The following is a 22,345-nucleotide window of genomic DNA, read 5'->3' on the forward strand; positions in this document are numbered from 1 at the left end:
ATGAGGGGGGGTGAGATGCATGTGTGATGACGAGGATGCGCAGGGGACAAGAGGGCGAGGATCTGGAAGTATCGTGTGACAGACAACTGAAGTCTGGAGTCTCTGAACTTTGAGACTTCAACTTGATTGTCATCTATAAAGCTGTTGATTCATCTAACTAAAACTCCAACATCGCAGATTTCACAAGAAGCAGCTCTCCCTCTCACAATCATAGACCTGTTCCCTACATGTCGCACCTTGTCGAGTCATTCTGATTTGTCCATCTTATTACAACAAATCTCAGGTTGAAAACCTCGATACGTCGAAGCTACTCAGACCAACATCACTACTTCATGTCTCACGATACTTCCAGATCCTCGCCCTCTTGTCCCCTGCGCATCCTCGTCATCACACATGCATCTCACCCCCCCTCACTCCCCCCCCCTTCCTTCGTCTCTCCACTACCTTCCCCTCCTCCCCCTCCGCTCACCGCTGCCTGTAGCGAACACAAACGACGACGGTGAGTGAGCCACCGAGATCACTGAGTTCAAGTGTCCCTGCAGGATGAGCACAGGCCCTTCGTCCTGGCTCACCTGCCCTCCTGCCACGATCCTCCGCGGGTCCCAGAACTGCACCGATCGATCCTGCCCACCACTCGTCACCCCTCCCCTCTCCCATTCTCCTCCCCCCCCCCCCCGCCTCTCCCTCATCCCCTGCTCCCCTGCTCCGTTTCCCCCTCTCCTCCCCCTCCCCCTCCTCCCTCACTGACCTTGGACCCGGAGATCAGCCACGATCCTTTCATCGCAAACACAACCGATAGCACAAAGTCCTTGTGCCCTTGGAACGTGTGCTTGCACTTGGACATCACCGTCCGGTTCCCGGTTGCCGAAAGGTCCCACAGCTGCACCGCCCCTGGTCCTCAGCATCCTCGACCTCCTCTCTCTCCCTCTCTCACCTTCAAGGTCTTGTCCAGCGACCCCGAGGCCAGGTACTTCACATCCGGCGAGAACGACACCGAGTACACCGAGTCGTTGTGCCCGTCGAACTTGTCAATCAGCTTGCCCGTCTTGATGTCCCACAGCCTGCCCGTAACCCCTCACTCCTCCTCCTCCTCCTTCCCCTCTGCCTCCTCCTACCTCACGAGCCGGTCTAGCGACCCCGCCGCGATGTACCGGCAGTCCGGGCTGACCGCCACAGACGTCACTCCGTCCTTCGGCCCGTCGTCGTCCCCAAACGTCAGGATGCACTCTCCTGAAGCCACGTCCCACAGCTTGGCTCGCTTGTCTCCGCTTCCTGACACGATGTAGCGCCCGTCTGCCCCTCCCCCGTCAGTTCAATCTTGACCCCCCTCCTTCCTCTCCCCTCCCCCTCTCCTTCCTGCCCCTCCTCCTCCCCTGCCTCCCTTGTCCCCCTCCTCCTCTCCCTCCTGTCTCGACCTGATGAGTAGTCCACCGAGTAGATGTCCTTCGAGTGTCCCTGCAGCGAGTGGCGAAGCCTCCTCCCTTGTATGTCCCACACCTGCCCTCACACGCCCCCGCTACCCGTCAGACTATCCCTCCCCCTCCCCGGATCCTCTCTCTCTCACCTTGATCGTCTTGTCCTCCGCCCCTGCTACCAAGTATCGGCTGTCCGGGCTGAAGCACACCGATCGCACGTACGAGTCTGTCACAAGTGCCTCCGTCATCCCCCTCTCCCTCCTCCCCTCCTCCTCGCCTCCTCCCCTACCTCCGCACGTCAGGTTGTCCAGCGCCACCTGGCTGTCCAGTACGCCCTCGTTGCTAAACATCCCCAGGCGCTTGCCCGTCTCTGCTTCGTACAGTACCGCCGTCTTGTTGCATCCTGTCGCCACGTACCTGCCCCAACCCCCTCTCACTCCCTCTCACTCCTCTCCCTTCCCTCCTCTGCGTACCGTCCGTCGTTGCTGAAGCGCACACAGCATACCTTCGGACCCATGCTCGTCAGCCTCCTTCCCCTCCTCCTCCTCCTCCTCCACCTCCTCCTCCTCCTCCTCTTTGCCCCCTCTCTCTCCTCCCCCTCCCCCCGTCGCGTCACCCTCTTCTCCGCCTCCCGGTCGTTGAACCCCACCCTCCCTCATCTCGGAGCTGGGTAGTCGTGCTCCAGCGTGTGACACAGCTCGATGTGCATCTTGCTCGTGGCATTCGGATTGTGCACAACCTGCTCAGCCACGTCATCAACCAGCTCACACAGACATCACGAGAGCTGCAAGTACATTCCAGTCGTCGAGCTGACGGCCTTTGGAGTCCACTGCCTTCGAAGGTTCACCCGCAGACGCTACATGAAACTTCAGGAGAAGGATCATTCATGAAAATCAGATCCATTACTATTTGTTGCGTTTGCCATTGGGGTATCCCCCATGATCTGGCTATTGGGAATAGCATCGGCCAATGCAGAATGCGCTAGCCACTACAGTCAACGCAGCAAGGGAATTAGGAGCATTCTTGTGAACACCTGCCGCTGTGCCGAAGCAGCTGGGTAGAGCTGACGATTGGGTCCCTTCAACCTTGGAAGCAACACTCGGCATTCCAGCTCCATCCTTCCTCGGTTGAACAACTCCACCAGCAGATTCAATCTGCCTCTTTAGCCATTTGATTTCGTCCTCATACTGCAAATGCATCAGTGGCCGAAGTCGAGGACAATATGGAAAGTCGGCACCGTGTTCTTCATTTGGCGATGCTGGCGTTCGAGTTCAGTCAAGGTTTGCGTCATCATATTCAATTCAGCAATCTGAGATTCCACTGCATCCACGAGCATCAATCAGCATCGTCGGGCACGAGCTCAGCAATCAGCCAATACGTACATTTGCGTTCAAAATCCTCCTTCTGAGCCTTCAACAAGGTGGATTCTTGACCGAGAGCATCATACTCCGACTTCAACTGCTCCAGGAGGTCCGGTATTCGAGTGCTCGCGCCAGATCGAGCTGCTTGAGTCCCGTACATCTTCGAGTCTCGGTTGCCCTTTTTGTCCCTGTCCGTCTGTCTGACGATCTCCACAAAGTTGAGGACAGGGGCAGTGGGCTGGGAATTGATCCTTTTAATTTTTGAAAATCTTCAAGTCCTGCCAGAATGGCGATTTTGACCCCTCAACGCACCAAAACGCTCCTCCCTGGTGATAATACGTCAGTTGATGCAAAGAAAACGCCCCTCAGTCCTGACTTTTTCGGATTTGCAAACAACAAGCCACACAGTAATGCATTTGCTACAGGAGAAATTTGAGATTGACTTTCGAGATGAGTTGACCGTCATAAACCATGTCAACAAGTGACTTTCATCCTTTCATTACTCCCTTTCAACAGACACTAGCAGCACCTGAACCTGGTGCAGTTACCCTACTCAACCCCTTCCGTCTCCAGCGTCCAGCTACTCCCTCTCTGCTACGCGCTCCTGGTTTTTCTATACAAACATGCTCTTTCAACCTGGTGTGGACATGCATACTTCTCCATGATCCTCTCGTTATAGTTGGCAATGGCTTTGCCACCTCACATGCCCACATTTCCCGACTCTGCAATGTGATCTCTGTTTCCCTCTTGATCTTCTGCATTATCCTTCGTTGCACTCCAAACTCCAACTTGTTCTTCCTCTTACTCGTTCTCTGAATCCCTGCGGCCCTGACCGTTCTCTCGTTGTATCCATCGAAACCCACTTCAATGACATGGTGCTCATGCTCATGCTTTTCCTCCTCCTGCTGCTCCTGCTGCTCCTCCTACTGCTCCTCCTACTGCTGTTCCTATTTATCCATCATCTCATCCCCATAATGCTGACCCTGATCCTGACGCCTCCTTCCTCCTTCAAGGCCATTCCCTCCCGCCTCTTGCCCATCCCGTCGTCCTCGCTGTGCAATGTTTTACTTATTAATTTGACCCCACCCTCATCAGTGTCGTGATCCCATTACACCTCACCCTACCCTACCACATCTCTTGCCACCACCCTCATAACATCTGGATGATCAAGAATCCACCCCACCATAGAAATACCTGTAAAATACCCACCAAATTTCCCGGTCAACTACCCCAGTCTCTACGATCACCCCATGAATCTCTAGGACTACCCAGCTCATGACACACGGACCCATGTGTTCCGTGAGAAAAGGACTCAAGGCAGGGTGGGTAGTTTGACGAGATTGGGGGTGTATAGCTGGTAAAATGGACCGGTGGGGGTGGTTGGGGTTGTATGAGGTGCTGACCCATCAATCACTGGGGTGGGGTACCTAAGTACCCGGTAATAATACTTGATTTGGTAGGGTACTCGGTAGCAAATGTACCCTTCCTGGTATATGTAGGGGTGGTATGTTGCAATTTAGCCAGGGCACAGGGGGTACCGGTTAGGTAACTGTTCAAGCCTGATTGTCCTCGTACTGATGTTAACTTAACTTTGAGTAAAGAAGTTCAAGATCACCATCATTCCGATCAGATCCGAGCCGTGGTTCCGGTCCTGTTGCCAGCCTGATCAGTGAGGCCGAGCGGCGGCGGCCCGGCTCCCCGGCAGTCAGACTCCGCCGATCATTGATGATATGATAGTCAGGCTAAACCGGGCCCGGTACCGGGCCCAGGGCCGCTGTGGCCACTGCGTCACGGGAAATCTTCAAGGCAGGCTTTATGACATGAGGGTGTCAAAGTATCGGAGTGCTCAGCGGACCTTGCTGTCTCTACTATCATCCCAACTCCAGCTGTTCCAAGGCAGCTAGAGCATTGCCATGCAGCGACGGGACAGGCGAAGGAACATAATGCCGCAAGATCTCAGCTGCTCCTAAACGGATAAACTCCGCCCTGTTCTCTGCACACTTCATCGACAAGTTGCAGATGGCACCAGCCACAGGGGAAAGCACCTCTGGAACCTGGTAGGAGTCACTCAACAAGTCCTTCAGTCAGATAAAGCACCTGAGAGGTTGAGAGCAGGTGAACAAGGACCGGCAGAGCCCCCCTTTCTCTCGCCTCCTTCTTGTTCGCCTCGTGGTTTGCACAAACATTGCAAATTGCACACGAAGAAAGACGTTGAACTGAAAGATCCTGCGAGCCAAAATCGTTAGATCAGCCAAGAGCCCATCCGGCAGAAGTAGCTACCGGCGATCTCAACATCTTAACAAGGGGGAGGATGGCTCCATGCTCGGAAATCAGCTTCTTGTTGTTGTCGTTGCGAATTGAGCACTCGGACAGCGCTCCAGCCGACTAAAAAGCTCCTCGTGAGACAACAAGACAGTGACGAAGGAATTTGGACCTGAGATTGTGCAAATGTATCCGGCGCATATAACAAGGTGATGAGATGTGGTATTGCCCCAGCATCAGCCACTCGCTGCTTGTTCATGTCGTTGTCCACACACAAAGACCACAGCGCTCCAGCAGCCTGGGCGGCAGCTGCTTGGTTGTCCGATTTCAACACATCAACCAACACTTCCAAAGCTCCAGATGTTGCAATGATCTGACCAGATATGTAAGGCAATCTCCCCAAGAAACTAGATGTTTGAAATCACCTCTTTCGAGTTCATATTCGCAGCAAGGTTGCATAAGCATGCAGCAGCTGCTGACTGCATGAAAGGTACTTCGGGCGATCTGTTTCAAGAAAGAATGCGTGAGAGACTTCCACAGGTGGGACAGCCCTTACGGGTTCTTGAGCATATCGATAAGCGAAGGAAGTCCACCAGCCTGCACAACGAGCTCCCTATTCGGATCTGTCTCTGAACATATATTACACAGCGCTGCTGCTGCCTTCGCTTTCTCTGCAATTGCAGCCGTCAAATGCAGAAAACAACAGGTTGCATAGGAAGAAGTATGTCATACCAGTGGCATCTGGAGAATTCAGCATCATCATGAGGCCCTCAATGACACCGGCTGGTGGAATGCCCTTGTACAAGGAACCATCATCATCACCAAGATCATCATCATCACCCTGGAATTATTTCAGCATTTGGCAGTCATTCAGAAACAAGAAGTGAGTCAATAAGGCACTGAAAAACGTCAAACGGGCTGTACCTCATCATTGTAAGATTCCTCTTTTTCGTCAAAGTTTTCTTCTCTCTCAGCAGTGTCTTGGTTTGTCTCCTACAGATCCACAACATCAGGCATCTCAAGCAAAATTAGCAAGACCAACCTGGACCTCAACCGATTCCTCCGCTTCACTAACAGGCGCTGGCTTAATTGCAGTCTTGTTTACATGCTGAGGGACTGGCTCTTTCTTAGGAGGCTGTGCCTCACTCTGACCACCTCCACCCATGGCCGTCCTGAGCTGATTCTCGTTGCTGAACTGATTCATGTAGTTCATCACATCTGAGGTGACAACCAGAGTGCGGCGAGTTGCCGTTGCAAGTTGGGGGGCAAATTTGACTTCCCATCTGTTGCAAAAGGAAGCCCCATCAACCATAACAGTAGCAATTACCATCGAATCCTTACTTGCGCTGACGATGCTCCTCGCTCTCCTTAGTGTCCTCCTTCTTTCCCAGAGACGGTACCTAACGTGTCACTTCAGTGCCACTTCAAGTCGTAGGAAGCAAGTCACAACCGTCGGCACATAGGAGCCGCCAGGCTTCACATCCCACTTATACTTTCTGTTTGCATGAGAGTCGTCCGACGAAGCCCCACCTTTTGGAAGCGGAGAAATTGCCGGTTTCTTCGACGAAAGTGTCACCATAGTGAAACACTCGCAACACAAATTACGGTTTCAATGCTAATCTGAGATATATCCGGCCTTCCGATGCATGGTCCATTGTAATCAGATACAAACCATGCTTGTTTCCCCAACGCTAGAATGCAGATAACGACCTGGATACCCTTTACAAAAAGGGAGATGAGGGGTGAAGCGTTTGACCTGCTTCATGTTCTTTGCTTCGTACAGGTCGTCTGCTGCAAAATTATTGATATCCTTGACGCCAAGTGTTCTAACCTGTGAAATCATCGATCAATCAAAAAGAATGTGAAAAAGCAAAAATACAGCATCGCTGAAAGATTGGATGTTCTCTCTTTGTGCAAAGGGCATTTCAGAGGAGTTGATTTTCTTCACAGCCTTCGGACTTATTCTATTGACCTTGAGGACAAGAAGTCATTGTGTCGTCATTATCGAACTGGAAACATACCAATTCACAAAGAACCTTGCCGGACTTTAAAGCCGGTTGAAGGTTAGTAGGGTCTAGCTCTACTCCAAGCAATTCATGAATCCAAGCACACACTTGTTCAACTTCTGAGCCCTGGGTTCAAGTACATGCCTCAGTGCACTCTCAAGTGACACAGACGCGATCGATTACATTGTATCTTCCCTCATATGCCCCCGTGGATGGCGCTTTCGAGGGAGTCCCTGAGCCCGCATCGCTTCCATTTATCTGCATGGCTGTGTCATGCTTGCGAATCAACATGATATAGATCTTCACATTGAGGGATGATAGTCCTTGATCAATAGAAGCGGATTGACTATCCATATTCTGCATGGCCTTCTGTTGCTTCAGGAATCGCTCGGTGCTGGAGTATTTGACAAACTGATTTGATTTCCGCCGTTTCTAATCAAATCCGAAGTAACCCAGCAATCTGTACCACAAGAGGTGAGCAGGACATGATGAGATTAAGTCATATGTCCGGGCACACCCATCAAAAGTTTCTACACACGACGATTCACTGTATGCATTCGCTCAACATAACACCAAAGCCAAGCCAAGCAATAGGAGCAAAGCATGATTATATTTGTGTTATTTCTACTCTATACCTCTGCAGATCAATCAACATGGCAATCTATTCGAATTTTTATCCTTCATGTTACCGTGGATTTTCAAAAAAATCCTCTGTCCATCCGAGAGTTTCAGACCTACTGCAACTTTGACGAATTATCCAAGACTAATGTATCTAAACAGCATGACTGCATGTAATAACATAAATCCAGCACAACAGACCTCGTCATTGATCTCCCACAACCTTCAACACTCTGCCAAATTTTTGAATATCCTTCACCAGGTGTTCGATTCCAGTACCATTCACCGGGATGCCTCCACATACTCACAAACTTCTTCTTCTCCACATCAGTGTTTTCATCATTCTGTCTCTTGTTCCTGCCTCGCCGCCCTCGTATCTCCTCCTTCCATCCCCTCTCGCCACCTTCTATCCTCCGCTGTCTCGCGCGCCATGTTGGCAGCTACGGTGTAGGGTTCCTAGGACCCTCCTAGTGGAAGAAGTCCATGGATTCATACAACCAAACCTATAAGGGTCCTAATACCGTATATCATAGTCTATGGTCTTAGTAAACGCAAGCATTCTAATAAAACCCACTGCTAGCACCAATCCATTAGTGAGGTACTAGTATGCCTACAACCCTCCTAAGGCCCCTATCTGAGTTCAATAAAAATGAATTTGTATCACAGGTGGAGGGTGGGTACTCAAGGGTAGGGTAGTATTGTCATACTCATCAGAGGGAAAGGAGGGGTAGGTTCCGAGGGCAGACACCTCCGAGCCTGGGTTGATAGAGCTGTGAGGGGGGGTACTCGGAATGGAAAGATATCATTTTTAATTTCCTGTAATTGATATTTGGAATTTTCATGAAGGAAATTCGAAATTACTCTATATTTGCCTTGTCCAGTGAAATTCAAAATTTGAGTCCCTGTCTTGTAGGGTTTGAAATTAAGTATGTTTATTTTAAATGATGATTTTTGAAACACGGGGAGCCCACGACAGCCCGGGGCCCGGAACAACTTTCCTAGTCACTGATGATGCCGCCATGAACTAGACTAGCATGCGATGGTATGGCAGGGACATGGCTACGACGAGGATGCACCTAGCGCTCTCATGTCTTCCTTCATCCAGGTCGACTTCGGCTCCATGAGCTGATCTCAGTCAGTCGGCGAGTCGATGCTGTCCCACAAGAACCGAGAGGATGCGCTGCTGGGGGGTCCCAGGTAAGGCGAGCGAGCTCCTGAGGCCCAAGTTGATGGCCTGTGCCCAGCAGCTCTTACCTCATCGGATGCCTGCTCGTTGCCTTCATCGTTGCCCTGTGTGTCTGGACTTTCATCATTCATTGGATCATTGTGTTCCCGGAGCTGCTCGAGGTGAGTGCGGGAAAGGTTTTCATCTGCGTGCTCAATCGCAATATCGCAAGCTGGGAGTGGTGCCCGCGGTCTCCATCACTGGATTTCACCATTTTCTGCACGGGTATGTTGCCTTCTGCGAAGCTTTCTTCCTCGTGTTCTGCTATCCTGTGAGTTTTTTCCTTCACAGCTGCCTCCTGTTCAGCCTCTACAAGGCCGTAATGACGGATCCAGGCTACGTCAAGATCCCCGGAGCAGCCAGGAGGTGAAGGAGGATGAAACTTCTTGTTTCATCGAGCCTGCAACGATGATGAGGTGGCTGATGTGGCTGCTGCAGCGCGGAGAGGGAGGCATTCCAACCCGACTTCTGCTCCAAGTGCTTGGCTTCTCGCCCGCAGCGAGCACATCACTGCAGCACGTGCAACCGATGTGTGAGGAAGATGGACCATGTAACGAGCTGTGATTGCCGCACAGCAGCATCTGACACCCTCTCTTGCCCCACGCCCTCCCCACAGCACTGTCTGTTCGTCAACAACTGCGTCGGCCAGGGCAACTACAAGTTTTTCCTCCTCCTCCTTTTCTACACTATCGTAGGAGGGGCGTACAACGCGTTCTGCGACTATGTCTGTATCGTGTGGGCCCATGGGTCCATGGACGAGTTCTCGAGGAACATGGCGTTGGCGAACGCGGTTGCGATCTGCATGATTTCCTTCATCCTCCTTCCCCTTTTCCTGATCCACATGTACTTGATTTCTCGTGACACGACAACCATCGAGGCTCTCAAGGGCGAGACCGGGAAGTACAACAATGGCAACACGCTGAGAAACTTCAAGAAGGTCCCACCCCCTCCCCCTCCTCCCCATCCCTCCCTGCCTTCCTCCTCCACCTCCCACCTCCTGCATGTGATTGACTGGCTGACGTCAGGTGTTCGGGAACATGCTATGGATGTGGCTCTCGCCCTTTCACCCTCCCTCTTTGGAATCTGTAGATCTCTTCTCATCCTTATAATGTGACTGCATACATTTCCCCAAGCTCAATCCCTCCCAGCTTCATTCTCCTGAGCTCGCTCCCCACGTTGTCGCCTCTTCTCTGCCCGTTCCCTCGCCAGTCTCTTCTGCCTCTCAAAGGAAGATTCATGCTTCACGAGACTGTCAAGCCCTCCCCCGAAAGATTTCATCAGGTCCTCCTGCTCCTTCCTCTTCCTCTCTTTCCAGCTGGGGCTCTGCAATGAGTCCAGCGGCCCTGCCTGAAAATTCTCAGGCTCGCTCCCCTCTTCCTTGCCACTCCTGAGGGCGTCAAGACCTCCTCCAAACTCCCTCGCAATCCTCTCCACCTCCTCCAGCTTCCTCCTCTGCGACCAAGTCATCCCCTGAGCCAAGTCTTCTTGCTGAACGACTTCGTCATCAACGCTCTTCCATCTAGGGGTGACAGGCTTGTTAACGATATCTCCCAGCCGCCCTCCGAACATCTTCAACTTCTCCTCCTCCTCCTTCTCTCTCCGCTGCGTCAAGGTCGATCTCGGCACATAGTCGAAATCGAAGAAGTCCGTATCTTCATCATCCTCATCGCTACCATGCAGACTTTCGGGAGTCAACTCCCGCTGAAACATCCTCTGCCCTCTTCGCTGATGACCTGCTGAATCGTGCAGAGGCGCCTTCTCCTGATGCTGATCCCATTGCCTCTGCCGCTCCTGAAATCTGTAACGCTCTTCCGTACCTTGACGCTCTCGCCGATCCTGCACGCTCTCCTGCACGCTCTTCTGCACTTGCTCCTGCTCCTGCTCCTGCTCCTGCTCCTGCTCCTGCTCCTGCTCCTGCTCCTGCTCTTGCTCCTGCTCCTGCTCCTGCTCCTGCTCCTGCTCCTGCTCCTGCTCCTGCTCCTGCACTTTAACCCGATGTTTCTCAAGCTGTAACTTTGCATGTTGCTGGCCCCGTGCCTGCTCGCGCACCTCCTCCTCCTTGTCATCCCAGCGCGTCTGAGATGTCGGAGCATGAAGATCCTTCTGCTCCTGGGCCTTGGAACGCTCCTGATGCCCGGCCACCATCTCATCCACATTTTTCTTCTCCTTCCTTTTCAACGCTGCCTCCTTCCGCTCCCTTTCATTCTCTCCTCGGGTTCGATTTTGATCCACGACTTGTGGCAACGGCTTCTCGCCACGTGCCTCCCTCGAACGCTCCAGCGGTGCCTGCCGTTCATCCGAATCATTTGCCCCGTCCCGCTTCCGCCTGCCATGATCTCCCATCTTCGGCGCTCCTGCTCCTGCTCCTGCTCCTGCTCCTGCTCCTGCTCCTGCTCCTGCTCCTGCTCCTGCTCCTGCTCCTGCTCCTGCTCCTGCTCCTGCTCCTGCTCCTGCTCCTGCCCCTGCCCCTCGCTCGCTCGCACTATGGCCGACTGCGTCCTGTTGTCCACCGCCGTCTAGAGCTGCAGGCACCTCAGGCGTCTGGAGCTCTTGCAGGACATTCTTGGGTCGAATGGTCTGAAAGTTCTGTAAGGAGATGTTGTGAGCCTGAGCCTGGTTCTTGCCCTTCTTTCTCCTCCTGCTCTTGTGTCCACCCTCTCCTCCTCCGCGCAGCTTTGCAGCAGCAAGGGACTTGCTCGCTTGCAGGGCGACGCTTCCGCGAGAAAGAGGACAGACGCTGAGGGAAGAAGCTTGCGCGAACTTGATCACCATGAGCAACAAGCTAACGAGGAGGAGATGAACTTTCGGGCATGCCCACCTGCGACGCATCGTGGTAGGAGCAGGGCCGAAACGAAAGTTACGGCGATGGCGTAGAAGGTGGCGAAAGAGGGAACGCGGCGTGCGGAGTCGGAGAAGGAGAGAGGCAAGTTGACAGGAGAGCAGGAGAGAGAGAGAGGCAGGGATGCTCGTGGTAAGAGGCGGGTGGGCTGAGCAGGGTCTTGGAGCAGGGAAGAGTTGGCGGCGGGAGAGGAGAGCGGGCAGGAGATTGAATTCGGGCAGGTTGGTTTTTGATTTTCAAGTTTGAGGGTATATATAGAGGGCGAGTCGCCGCTCCGAGGGGCCGAGTGCGGCAGTGCGGCAGCAGTCACTTAGTGCCGGTCGGCCCGGCAGTCCGATCCGATCATCGGACTCACCGGCGGTGCTCAGCCTGCAGTGCAGGCTCGACAGTCCAGTGCAGTGCAGCCTGAGAGGTAGTCGCCTCAGTGGGGACCGTGACTCTCTCGCTGGTCGGGCGATGGAGCCGCGCGTGGCACGCCGAGGAGGGCCGCTCAGTGGGACTCCGGAGGCCCGCCGGCCCGGGATGGGAGCCTCGGAGACCCGCCAGCCTCCGGGGCAGGCTTCGCCGGGGAGAGGAGATGCGGACGGACCGTTGGTCAGGACTACAAAGCCGAGGTCAGAGGCGAGGGGATGACTCTAAGTGCTCATTTATAGCATGTCAACGAGACTCGGCGACGGTGAAGCAGCCTGGCAGTGCTGCTAGCTGCTTAATCCAGGACAGCCCCGTCCTGCTCCATAGGTCAGAAGAGACGCCCCGGGCTACCACAGGGTCCTCGTTACCTCAACGCCGCAGTCCGCGATCACAACCTTGGCAGCCGTCTTGCCGCTGGAGGATCCCACAGCCTCGATGGCTTTCACTACCTCCATACCATCCTCGACCTCGCCGAAGACGACGTGCTTGCCGTCCAGGAAGGGCTAATGCATGGTGTCAGACCCAGCAGCCAGTGGGCCCTGCCCTTACCGTTGGGACGGTGCAGATGAAGAATTGAGAGCCGTTGGTGTTGGGACCAGCGTTGGCCATGGACAGGATCTGACAGAATTGTGAGAACATCGGTGCAGCTCCAATACTCCACCTCTCCACTCCTCCTTCGCTTCTCCTACTACTTCTCTCCTCTAAATTTGCTTCTCCTTCTTACTATCGTTCACTTCTGTTTTCGCCTCTCCTTCTCCTCTCCTTCTCCTTCTCCTCTCCTCTCCTCTCCTCTCCTCTCCTCTCCTCTCCTCTCCTCTCCTCTCATCTTCGTTCAAACCCTCCCTCCCTCTCTTCCTCGCACTCACTCCTGCTTTGTCGTGCTTGAGGTCGAAGTTCTCGTCGGCAAAAGTCTTGCCATAGATCGATCGTCCGCCCGTGCCATCCCCATTCGTGAAGTCTCCTCCTTGGCACATGAACCCTGGGATCACCTGCTCTGTCGTCACTCCTCCCATCCCTCCCTCGTCTCCTCTTCTCCTCTCATACCCTGTGGAAGGTGCAGCCCTTGTAGCCGTACCCCTCCTCCCCAGAGCAGAGCTTCCTGAAGTTCTCAACCTGCAGCACGAACAAGGCTGTCAGAACAGGAACACAGCTCGAAGCCTGACGCCTCCTATCGCACCGTCTTGGGCGCAGCGTCCTTTCTTAGCTCGATCTTGATTCTTCCAGCCTTCTCTCCTCCGATCTGTGGAGAGCCTCTCATATCTAGCCCGATCTTGGCTAAGGCTTCGTTACCTCGATGTCGAACCAGACTCGAGGGTTGTAAACAGCCTCCACACCTCCCCTCGCAAACGTCAGCTCAAGTTCCTGCAGGGCTGCTGTCAAACTAGCATCCCCATCAAGACTAGGGCCAACCTTGGCGGGGTTCTCAGCGATCATGGCAAAGGCTTCATCGAAGGACTTTCCGAGGCAGCTCTCCCCATTTACACTGTTTGACCGGTGAGGTGGGCAAGTGTGCGAAGAATTCCTACCGCAGCAAGTAATCACGGATAGAGATCTTGTTCTCGAGGTTGAAAAGGTTTGCCTGGTCTGCGCTAGCCTGTCGAAGGATTAAGAAGAGAAGGAACGAGCTTTTGCAAGACCTTGTCGATCTTCTTGACGAGGATCCCCTTGGCCTGAGAGTCGTTCTCTTCAAAGACTAACCCCATCGGCTTCTTCATGGTCACGGTGTAGGCCTCAAAGCGGGAGTCAAAGGCAGCCCTCGCCTTCGCCTTTCGCTTCTGCTCCAGCAACTTGAGGGCCTCGGCTGCATTGCGCGCCTGCTGCATCGAAGTGGAGAACACACCGCACCGAGCCCTTGGTCTGGCGATGCTCTTCAAGGGGCGGCTCGGAGAAGCAAGGTTGAAAGTTGGTGACCATGCCGATGCCGAAGCAGCCAAGCTCGCTAGAAGGATGACGACGTCTCTCCGGATCATCTACAACTCCACCATCAGTTGTCACCCTGAATCTCAGTACGCAGAAAACTTGTAACGATGCAGATTGAATTCGAAAATTTCAGAGCTCGCTGTTCGCTTCGTGTCTACCTTCTGTCACAGCAAGCATCGCATCCACATAAACACCTCCATGGCATCCTCTTTTCCCGCCCATGCTCGCTATCTAACGCCTCGTCCTCTTTCGCATGTGGCGCCTTTATATGTTTATGGGCCCGCCTCTCTACAGCTGAAGAGCCCCAGTAACTGAGCCGCCTAATAATCGTACGGTACTCCCGGGGGCAGACGGTCTGGCCGGCAGTTTTCAGCGAAGTTCCGAAGTTTCCGGATCACGAAGTTCCGCTAGAATCCGATGGCATCGGACAGATTCACTTTAGAGTTAGGGGCGTTGACTCGATGATCACGGGTTAGTAGTCGGCCGGGGGCCGCCACAGTGAGTCACTGGCTTGAACGGCCGCGGCCCGGCCCGGCCGGGGCCGCGCGCTGCCGGGCAGGCAGTGCCGCGCAGTGCGGCAACCGTTGACTCTGAACCGTTCAACGGTTGGCAAGTTGGTGGACCGGGCCCTCATGCGGCGGCTCGGAATGCATCGTTTATAGACAGTTCAATCACGGTGATATAATCATGTTGAATCATGTTGAAGCTCGGATAGGCGAAGCCTCCGAGAGGAAGTCGGATTGTGCGTAGCCAGTAGTGTTTGTATAGAAATATATCTTTCAGAATCTCGCCCCAGGCTTGATTCCGGGGCCGAGTGACCGAGCAGTTAGAGCGTGAAGGCGGATGACGTCATCATATCCAAGATCATGCCGCTGTGCTGCTGAAGAGTCACGGACTCGGGGCGAGTCACTCGTAACTTCAGCATCGCAAACTTCGCGTCTGCGTTCTCGTTCTCATCGCTCAACGACAAGATCAAGCGGTCCGTTGGCATCTCAAACTACCAGGAAACCTCATCCCTCATCCCACAGCAAACTTCCGCGGCGCAAGCGACCTTTACACCATCGTGGTCGTTGTTGTCCACCACCACCATCATCGCGTCCTCTATCTCTGGCGCCTTCCTCCTCTCCGTCGGGCTCGCGTTCGTGTTGCGCAAGAGGAAGGGCATGGCCAAGCCGCTGAAAGTAGACGCGAGCCTGGCGGGCCCTTCCCCTCCCCCGGGCCTCCATCGCCGGTGCTGCAGGGCAACTCAGAGGCCGAAACCTCCACCCTCTGGTTGGGGCCAGACCAGATCGTCAACCTTACCTTGCAGATCATCACAAGCCCGAACCGCCACCGGTCTGAGCTGAGCTCCGCGTTGCCTGCTGAGGGGACCGACAGCAACAGCATTCGCATTGACATCCCCTCCCGTGACTCGCCTGACGCGACCGCCCGAGATTCACGAGACATGGACGAGATCACTCAAGTCGTTGCCATCCCTCCCCAGCTGCTCCACCAGCACCAGCACCAGCACCAGCACCAGGAGCATCGGCAAGTGCTCATGCCGCAGCAGCCTCAGCAGCAGATCACATCCCGAAAGGTCCAGCAGATCGAAGTCTTGCCGCTTGAGAACGAGGAGGAGAAGGGAGGAAAGAGAGAGGAAAGAGGGAAGAAAGAAGAGAAGGAGGAGGAGAAGGCAATTCAGCATGTGGAGGGGCTACAAGAAGCGGAAAAGATAAAAGAGACACTAGAGGATGGAGGGGAAGGGGCGAGGAGCGAGGCAACACCGAGCGAAGGTAAAGAGCTTGAGAGTACCGGGATCTCAACAAATTCGTCATCGTGCCGGAGAATGTGTGCGGGAATGAAATCTTGCCGCCGCAGTGACTCCTCCTCACGCATGTGCGAACATCTCTCGTGCGTCCGCTTAGATCTGTTGCAGTGCGGCCAGTGCCCTTTTCGAGTCTTGGCAGTACAGGAGATACCACCCATACTTTGCATTCTCTGTTGTCCAGGAGGGGTTATACTTCAGAGAGCTAGCCTGAAACGTCAGATCCCTTGCCGTGCTGTCTTTGTTATGGAAAGTGAAGACCATAGCTCCTCTTGCTGCCCACTCCTGGCCTGGAAAGAGCATGGAGTTCATGACCTAGCAAGCAGTTGTAACCCGGCTTGTGGTGCTCGAGACGGTAATGAACGATTTCATAAGTTATGTCTCTTTTTCTAGTCTCCATGTTCGGAGTAAACTACATGAAGTGACCTCGTGATCCCATAGCGACGGGACACGTTCATGCTGACCCATCAACCCTCTTCAGATCCTTCTGACGTATCCAAGTGCCAGAGACTAACACACATCCTTGCACATCTACTTCTACTCGGCATATTCGCATCGCGCACGTGATCAATACTATCTCGCTGTCAGCATCACTGCGTTTGTGATAGACCAGATGTGCGCACCCGCATAGAACGTACAGCAACAGGAACTTAAATTGTGGATTAGAAATTTTACCTTTCACTTATCAAAGGTTTATTTTCTGTTTTCCAACAGGTATCTTTATCAATTTTTTCATGTTTCAGCACTATCAGTCGATTACAAATACAGGGTGAAGATCGGAGCAACTGCCCTGCCTTCCTCGCCTCTCGTGATTTGAACTCCGACCTGACGATTTCGCAGTCTTCGTGAGATGTTTCTTCTCTCTGAATTTGAGACCTGTCCCGCATCATTGAGTCTGCTGTTCAACGAGTTTGTGCGAGGAAGAGTTAATTCACGGCTTGGCTGCTCGCCAGCTGCACTCCCAGTCTCTATGCAAGACACTGAATGTCTCCTCCTAGTGTTCGATCGCCGGGAGCCGGCTGTCGGAGACGTAGTCTCGAAAGAAGGCTGATCATCATCTCCTCTCGGAGCAGGTCGCAAGAATCTTTGTGGTGGAGGATGCAAGGCTGCGTATCGCTGAGAGACCTTCTCCTCCTTGTGGACCTTCGGCAGCGTCATTTCGATCTCGACCTCTTCCTCCAGGGCGAGCTCAATGTCGGTGCAAACCATGCACATCTTCTTGCTGCTCTCCGGCACCTCACGACGCTCACGTTGCTCGCGCACAGTCATGCTTGTCTTGAATGTCTTGATGTAAACTTTGTTCCTGTCAAGCCCTCTCCTGCTGTCTGCCGTGTAATGTTCCTCGCGTCGTTCCTCGCGTCACCACCTCCTCTCAGGCTTTATAAATCACACGACCACCCCAGTACCCACCATTCTTCTGGTCTATCACCGGGTAGTCCCGGGGTCACCACTGCGACTGTCCCGACACTTGCGGTGGTGTCCTCCGAAGGAGCCGCTGAAGGGGCTGGAAGGATGCAGTATGAGGGCGATGAGTTAGGGGAGTAGTATGGGGGCTTACAGGATAGTTCACTTGCGAGGCCCACGGACCGCCCGGTATCAACTACCGTGATTGTTTCTGTAAAAGAGCCGTTTCGTCATGACCGTGGAAAGTTCGGCGCCTTCTGTGACTGTTCTTCACGTGACTGACCGCGTGACCACCGCATCCTCTCATCACTTGGTCTGTTCATGGTTAACTTGTGCGCCCCCTTCAAGGCCCGGATGATCTCGGACCCGGAGTACCAAACTCGGGCCCCCGCCGGGGCCGGCTTGAAGCCCCGGCGGAACTTCAGCCCGGCGGGAACTTGGTTAAACTTTTACTCAAAGTTAAGTTAAAAATCAGTACGAGGACAATCAGGATAAACTAATAACAGCCTCTTTTACTCAAAGTTAAGTTAAAACTTGGTTAGTCCGATCAGGTCCGACGGGCGGCCGATGCCATGAGTATGGGCATGCTGCAAGAGTCGAGTTGGCAAGGGCAAGGAGGGAGCCGAGGAGGAGGATGGGGAGAGAGGGGGGCGGGTGTAAGCAGAAGAATTTTAACAGATCTCAGAGGTAGGGGATGGCGTATGGAGCATGAGAGCTTGCCGTCACGAGCTTCCATTGCTGTCTGTCCTCTTTCATCTGTGGGCTCCTCTCGAGCGAGGGAAGGGTTGCGCTTGAGGGGCGGGAGCATGATGAATCTTCCCGCCTTGGCAGCTTCTCTTGAGTTCTGCATCTATGGTCTTGTCTGGGCTTCATGCTCGATTGCTACCTTCAGGTGCGCGCACTCCGACGAGCCTGGGAGCATGTCGGCAGTCTCTCTGCAAGTCGCTCTGTCTGTGATCGTGGGGATGATGCTGGCGGGCTTGTCGGACAACATTCCTGTCATGGAGACTGTCCTGCATCTACCAGAGGTCTCCAGCCACTCCAGCTCCACAGCCTCTCCGCCTGACTCCGCTGTTCAGATGACCGTTGTTCGCTCGCTCGGGTGTGTGGTGCTTGCGATCGAGTTGTTGTATGTGAGCCTCCTCCTTGTTCCTCGGCAGCGCGTGTGCGCGCTGGGTTGACGCAACGTGCAGGCGTTCGGGCCCCTCGGCCTTGATGGCGAGCGGTTCTATCAAGCGCTGGACCCTCTCATGACTTTCCTCGTGGGCAACTTGTTCTTTAGCGGAGAGAAGGCGAGTTGGCTGCCTTTTGCCACCTGGGGGGCTGAGCGACTGCGCAGGTTGCGAAGAGGGTGAACACAGGGATTGTCCCCGTCATGCTCGTCACTGCCGCCTTCCCTTCCTCGAGCGTCGTCTACCAGTTCATGGCCGCCGTCTCCATGCTATTGGGTCCCCCGCTCCACTTCTACAGACGTCGTTGGGACTTTCTGACTCTGCAGACTCTGACATGTGTGGCAGTTTACCAGCAAGTGGATAGCCTCGAGGGAGAGGACACGAGGCTGAAGGGAGCTGGAGGGGCGGGCTGAGCAACGAGTCGTGGGATGTGTACATAGAGGATGATGAACTCTCATCAGGCATGTATGATAATAGAGGTCAGTCTCTGCCATGACATGCATCAGTTTGATGGGGCGAGGAAGCCCAGCATCGTGTTTGTGTCCTTCAAGTCTTTGTCGACGATGTCCGTGAGATGTCTTATCCCCTGCAAGAAACGTAGTGAGATGACAAGGAGCGTCGGGGAATGTTACCTTCAGCCTGTGCTCCAGAAACTCGTCCAATCGCTCAAGAGCTCCCTGATTCAGCATGTTCACAGGCTGCCAGCTCAGAGCACGGAGGACGAGGGGCAAGGAGAGCAGGGAGGAGGGGACACTGTCGTCCTAGTACCTCATCGCATGCGCTGGAAGGGATTGCCCGTTGCTTCAATCTCTTCCTATCCTGTTGATCGCCCAGGTCAGTCAAAGACTTGAGTCCATCTTCGAGTACCTGCATGCGCAGCTCGGCCATCAGCTCCTCCAGCCGCTGAAGTTTCTTCTGAAGCATCGCAGACCCTGAAAGAACGAGGAAAGTCAGGAGCGTCCTCTTGGGGAGCCCTCGCCGACCTAACAACTGATGTAGGTGATCGCTCCTGTCATTGAGGATCTAGAATATCTTCGGGTTATCCTTGGTAACTGCATGCGGTCCACCCTCACCCGTCTCTCTTCTTCTTCTTGCCTGCTGGGCATAGTTGTTGGCTGCCGTTGCATCTCAAGTTTTCGCATGATCTCTAGCGTCCGCCTTCCCAGCTCAACCTGGCATCGAGCTATATTAGCTTGGTTCCAAAGATTCGTATTCATGCATACCTGCTTAGCTCGTCTCTGCGCAAGCATCTTGGGGAACTCGACAGCCTGAAACTCTCTCATGCGATTTACTTGCTGCTCGAAGCTCTGCAAAGACAGTCACAAATCTTTGGATGAGCGGACAAGCCTTTCAACCTGCAGCACCGCGTTCTGCTCAGCAATCTTGTCGTCTTGCATTTTGACCCTCCGTAGGAGCTGGTGGAAGCCTACGATGGGAAGGACGCAATACTTGTAGGGATTGGGATTTTCCTGCAGCACTTTGAAAACATCGAGAGGAAAGTCACTTCTCACCTGAAGTTTTGACTGGAAAAGAGGATCATTAGGAGAAGACAAAGCTGTCTGATTGAGGCCATGGCGCTCATCGGCTGGAAGCCTCATTTGTGCCTTTCACAGTTGTCGATTAGTATGCTTATCGGCATCTTCATGCTCATCACCTGCGTCAAAGGCTGCAGGACGTAATGCCTCAATCTGCAATGTGAGTTGTCAACGTCTGGTTTCCATTCTGATGTTTTCCATTGATTCTCTACAGTGTCCGGCATCTTGTCCATGACTTTTTGAGGATCACGGTTGTCTACCGTCTCAGCTGAAAATCGTGGCATCAGGGCAGCTTTCACCATGTTTTGATCCTGTGCCACGTCAGTAAAATCCCACACAGGTTGAACAATCACATTTGCGTTCAAAGTAGAAATCTTCTTCTCTACGTCTGCTGGCCCGAGATTGGGATTCTTGAGCTCATTTACAAGGTTGTCATACGGACGAAAGCGTCCCTCCCTAGCCATTTTACCATTCATGGTCAAGACTGCTGGGTCCCATGGGTTCCATGATATGAACTGAACGTTCAAAGCCTGATACACTTCTGCTGCTTCTTCACTAAGAACTTTCTGACCAACATCTTGACCAGCCTCGTTTCTTTCACGCTCATTGATGATGTGGCTCCCAAGGAAATTGCCCATCCCTTCAATCGGTTGCACCAGGAATGCAAGATCTCCAGCATGATGCTGCGCCACGGCCTTGGTGAGAAATGCACAAGACGCATCAACAAAGGATTGTATGAAATTACCTGTTGTGGGACACTCCACGCAGCTGATGCATTAGTTCCACCTGAGACGTGAAGTAATCATATCGATATACTAGAAACATGGAGTGAAACAGATTTGAGTAGAGAATAGGTACCGGCAGCAGGATTTGACGCGCCACCCAAGCCTTCACATGGTCAGGTGTACCACCAGCCAAACAAAAAGAATATACCTGTGGATGCTCCGAACCCTCCTCCTGTCGACGCCCCGAAACCTCCTCCTGTCGACGCCCCGAAACCTCCTCCTGTCGACGCCCCGAACCCTCCCCCTGTCGACGCCCCGAAACCTCCTCCTGTCGACGCCCCGAAACCTCCTCCTGTCGACGCCCCGAAACCTCCTCCTGTCGACGCCCCGAACCCTCCCCCTGTCGACGCCCCGAAACCTCCCCCTGTCGACGCCCCGAACCCTCCCCCTGTCGACGCCCCGAAACCTCCCCCTGTCGACGCCCCGAACCCTCCCCCTGTCGACGCCCCGAACCCTCCCCCTGTCGACGCCCCGAACCCTCCTCCTGTCGACGCCCCGAACCCTCCTCCTGTTGACGCCCCGAAACCTCCTCCTGTTGACGCCCCGAACCCTCCTCCTGTCGACGCCCCGAACCCTCCTCCTGTTGACGCCCCGAACCCTCCCCCTGTCGATGCTCCAAAGCCAAAGGAAGAAGTTGGCTTTGCTGCTCCAAACGTGGATCCGGCCGCGGAGGAGCCGAACCCTCCTCCTGTCGACTGGTTGGCTCCAAACCCAGCTCCGAATCCTTCGAGAGAAATCAATTTCCAAATGTAGCGACAGAGAGTTCAAATGAAATGTATTCCCAACACCAGGCTCGACCTGCCTCCAAGTACCAAACTGCATCGCGAGTAACCTCGCTCAGCCGTGACATCATTCTCTTTCTCTGCTCTTTTCTCTAGAACACCTTGAGCCAAGTCTCTCTCGCTCCCTCTCTATCTATCAGTCTGCATTCTGAGTAAATTCAGCCCACGCACGTGATCCAGGGATTGGAAAGCTCGTCCTTCGTCACCGCCACCTCTGTTGGCTTCAATCCTTCACTGCCTCCATACACATTCCAACTGCTAGTCTATCAAAAATCATTCTATTGCTGCTCATGTCATCCGTTCCTACCATCGCCACTGCCGCTTGCATTACTGGATCCCAAGCACATGGCAGTTTTGCCCCACTCGTGTCGTGCCCCTACACTTGTTGCCTCGTTCGCTCCTCCCGTCTCACTCCTTCTGATGTCTCACTATCTCGCTTGCTTGCTGAAACTGTTCTACCCTCTCCCTCCTCTCTCCCATCCTCCTCCTCCCCACTCCTCCGGCATACCTGCTCCGAAGTTCATTGCCGCTCTTCCAACCACCCCTACTCCCCCTTCTGCTCCAAGCCCCAGATGCGAACTACCCTACGGTCCTTGGGGCTTTCTACGAGATACCCCCTACCTCTCATTAGAACCTAAAATGACCCCACAAATGCCAGTCAATGGACCCCTACCTTTTTCAATCACCCCTACATCAACCACCCTACCGTGCCCTCCAAATTTTTGAAACCATGAGCGGGGATGAGGGTGACTGACCGGTATGAGGGGGATGAGTAAGACATAGGTGGGATGAGGGCACCATCCAGA

General features: G+C 53.8%; 10 protein-coding genes across 10 annotated transcripts in view; 3 read left to right on the forward strand and 7 right to left on the reverse strand.

Annotated features, from left to right (window-relative positions):
* GUITHDRAFT_99589 (hypothetical protein) overlaps positions 1–90 on the forward strand; it is a gene marked incomplete at both ends in the record, with an annotated part of 2,058 nt that extends 1,968 nt beyond the window's left edge. The window contains one exon of the mRNA XM_005841863.1: positions 44–90. Coding sequence (XP_005841920.1) covers positions 44–90 — 47 coding nt within the window. The remainder of the gene's footprint in view (positions 1–43) is intronic.
* Positions 91–250: 160 nt separating this feature from the next.
* On the reverse strand, positions 251–1,932 carry GUITHDRAFT_83872 (hypothetical protein; the record flags this gene model as incomplete). The annotated part of the gene is made up of 9 exons (XM_005841864.1): positions 251–371; positions 470–623; positions 749–880; positions 935–1,061; positions 1,116–1,299; positions 1,416–1,497; positions 1,565–1,654; positions 1,748–1,832; positions 1,889–1,932. 9 exons carry the CDS (start codon positions 1,930–1,932, stop codon positions 331–333), a joined length of 939 nt encoding a protein of 312 aa, XP_005841921.1. The 3' UTR covers positions 251–330.
* A 138-nt stretch (positions 1,933–2,070) lies between these two features.
* GUITHDRAFT_99591 (hypothetical protein) lies at positions 2,071–2,936 on the reverse strand (the record flags this gene model as incomplete). Its single annotated transcript, XM_005841865.1, has 6 exons — positions 2,071–2,154; positions 2,210–2,271; positions 2,322–2,396; positions 2,449–2,602; positions 2,653–2,735; positions 2,798–2,936. The coding sequence occupies 6 exons, from the start codon at positions 2,934–2,936 to the stop codon at positions 2,071–2,073; spliced, it is 597 nt and encodes a 198-aa protein (XP_005841922.1).
* Positions 2,937–4,647: 1,711 nt separating this feature from the next.
* Positions 4,648–7,407, reverse strand: GUITHDRAFT_131917 (hypothetical protein; the record flags this gene model as incomplete). The annotated part of the gene is made up of 13 exons (XM_005841866.1): positions 4,648–4,830; positions 4,874–5,002; positions 5,057–5,161; positions 5,211–5,411; positions 5,464–5,542; positions 5,595–5,709; positions 5,771–5,879; positions 5,963–6,031; positions 6,081–6,321; positions 6,380–6,438; positions 6,489–6,596; positions 6,795–6,869; positions 7,228–7,407. The coding sequence occupies 13 exons, from the start codon at positions 7,405–7,407 to the stop codon at positions 4,648–4,650; spliced, it is 1,653 nt and encodes a 550-aa protein (XP_005841923.1).
* Positions 7,408–9,320: 1,913 nt separating this feature from the next.
* Positions 9,321–9,776, forward strand: GUITHDRAFT_60134 (hypothetical protein; the record flags this gene model as incomplete). Its single annotated transcript, XM_005841867.1, has 2 exons — positions 9,321–9,437; positions 9,504–9,776. Coding segments are annotated over 2 exons (390 nt in total), but the record flags the coding sequence as incomplete, so codon positions are not given.
* Positions 9,777–10,021: 245 nt separating this feature from the next.
* On the reverse strand, positions 10,022–11,716 carry GUITHDRAFT_131918 (hypothetical protein; the record flags this gene model as incomplete). Its single annotated transcript, XM_005841868.1, has 1 exon — positions 10,022–11,716. One exon carries the CDS (start codon positions 11,714–11,716, stop codon positions 10,022–10,024), a length of 1,695 nt encoding a protein of 564 aa, XP_005841925.1.
* Positions 11,717–12,484: 768 nt separating this feature from the next.
* GUITHDRAFT_83873 (hypothetical protein) lies at positions 12,485–14,109 on the reverse strand (the record flags this gene model as incomplete). The annotated part of the gene is made up of 9 exons (XM_005841869.1): positions 12,485–12,640; positions 12,687–12,755; positions 13,004–13,126; positions 13,182–13,250; positions 13,315–13,377; positions 13,428–13,502; positions 13,551–13,620; positions 13,664–13,731; positions 13,775–14,109. Coding segments are annotated over 9 exons (1,028 nt in total), but the record flags the coding sequence as incomplete, so codon positions are not given.
* A 774-nt stretch (positions 14,110–14,883) lies between these two features.
* GUITHDRAFT_131920 (hypothetical protein) lies at positions 14,884–15,741 on the reverse strand (the record flags this gene model as incomplete). Its single annotated transcript, XM_005841870.1, has 4 exons — positions 14,884–15,054; positions 15,109–15,291; positions 15,318–15,359; positions 15,502–15,741. 4 exons carry the CDS (start codon positions 15,739–15,741, stop codon positions 14,884–14,886), a joined length of 636 nt encoding a protein of 211 aa, XP_005841927.1.
* Positions 15,742–18,071: 2,330 nt separating this feature from the next.
* GUITHDRAFT_99597 (hypothetical protein) lies at positions 18,072–18,850 on the forward strand (the record flags this gene model as incomplete). Its single annotated transcript, XM_005841871.1, has 4 exons — positions 18,072–18,293; positions 18,345–18,398; positions 18,605–18,713; positions 18,783–18,850. 4 exons carry the CDS (start codon positions 18,072–18,074, stop codon positions 18,848–18,850), a joined length of 453 nt encoding a protein of 150 aa, XP_005841928.1.
* Positions 18,851–18,939: 89 nt separating this feature from the next.
* On the reverse strand, positions 18,940–21,579 carry NUP54 (Nup54, nuclear pore complex component; the record flags this gene model as incomplete). The annotated part of the gene is made up of 11 exons (XM_005841872.1): positions 18,940–19,023; positions 19,070–19,135; positions 19,206–19,427; positions 19,511–19,609; positions 19,661–19,744; positions 19,793–19,906; positions 19,949–20,041; positions 20,092–20,667; positions 20,718–20,758; positions 20,906–21,481; positions 21,546–21,579. 11 exons carry the CDS (start codon positions 21,577–21,579, stop codon positions 18,940–18,942), a joined length of 1,989 nt encoding a protein of 662 aa, XP_005841929.1.
* Between the last annotated feature and the right edge of the window lie 766 nt (positions 21,580–22,345).

This window comes from Guillardia theta (assembly GCF_000315625.1).
Source record: "Guillardia theta CCMP2712 unplaced genomic scaffold GUITHscaffold_2, whole genome shotgun sequence".
In the NCBI taxonomy this organism is placed as follows: Eukaryota; class Cryptophyceae; order Pyrenomonadales; family Geminigeraceae; genus Guillardia; species Guillardia theta.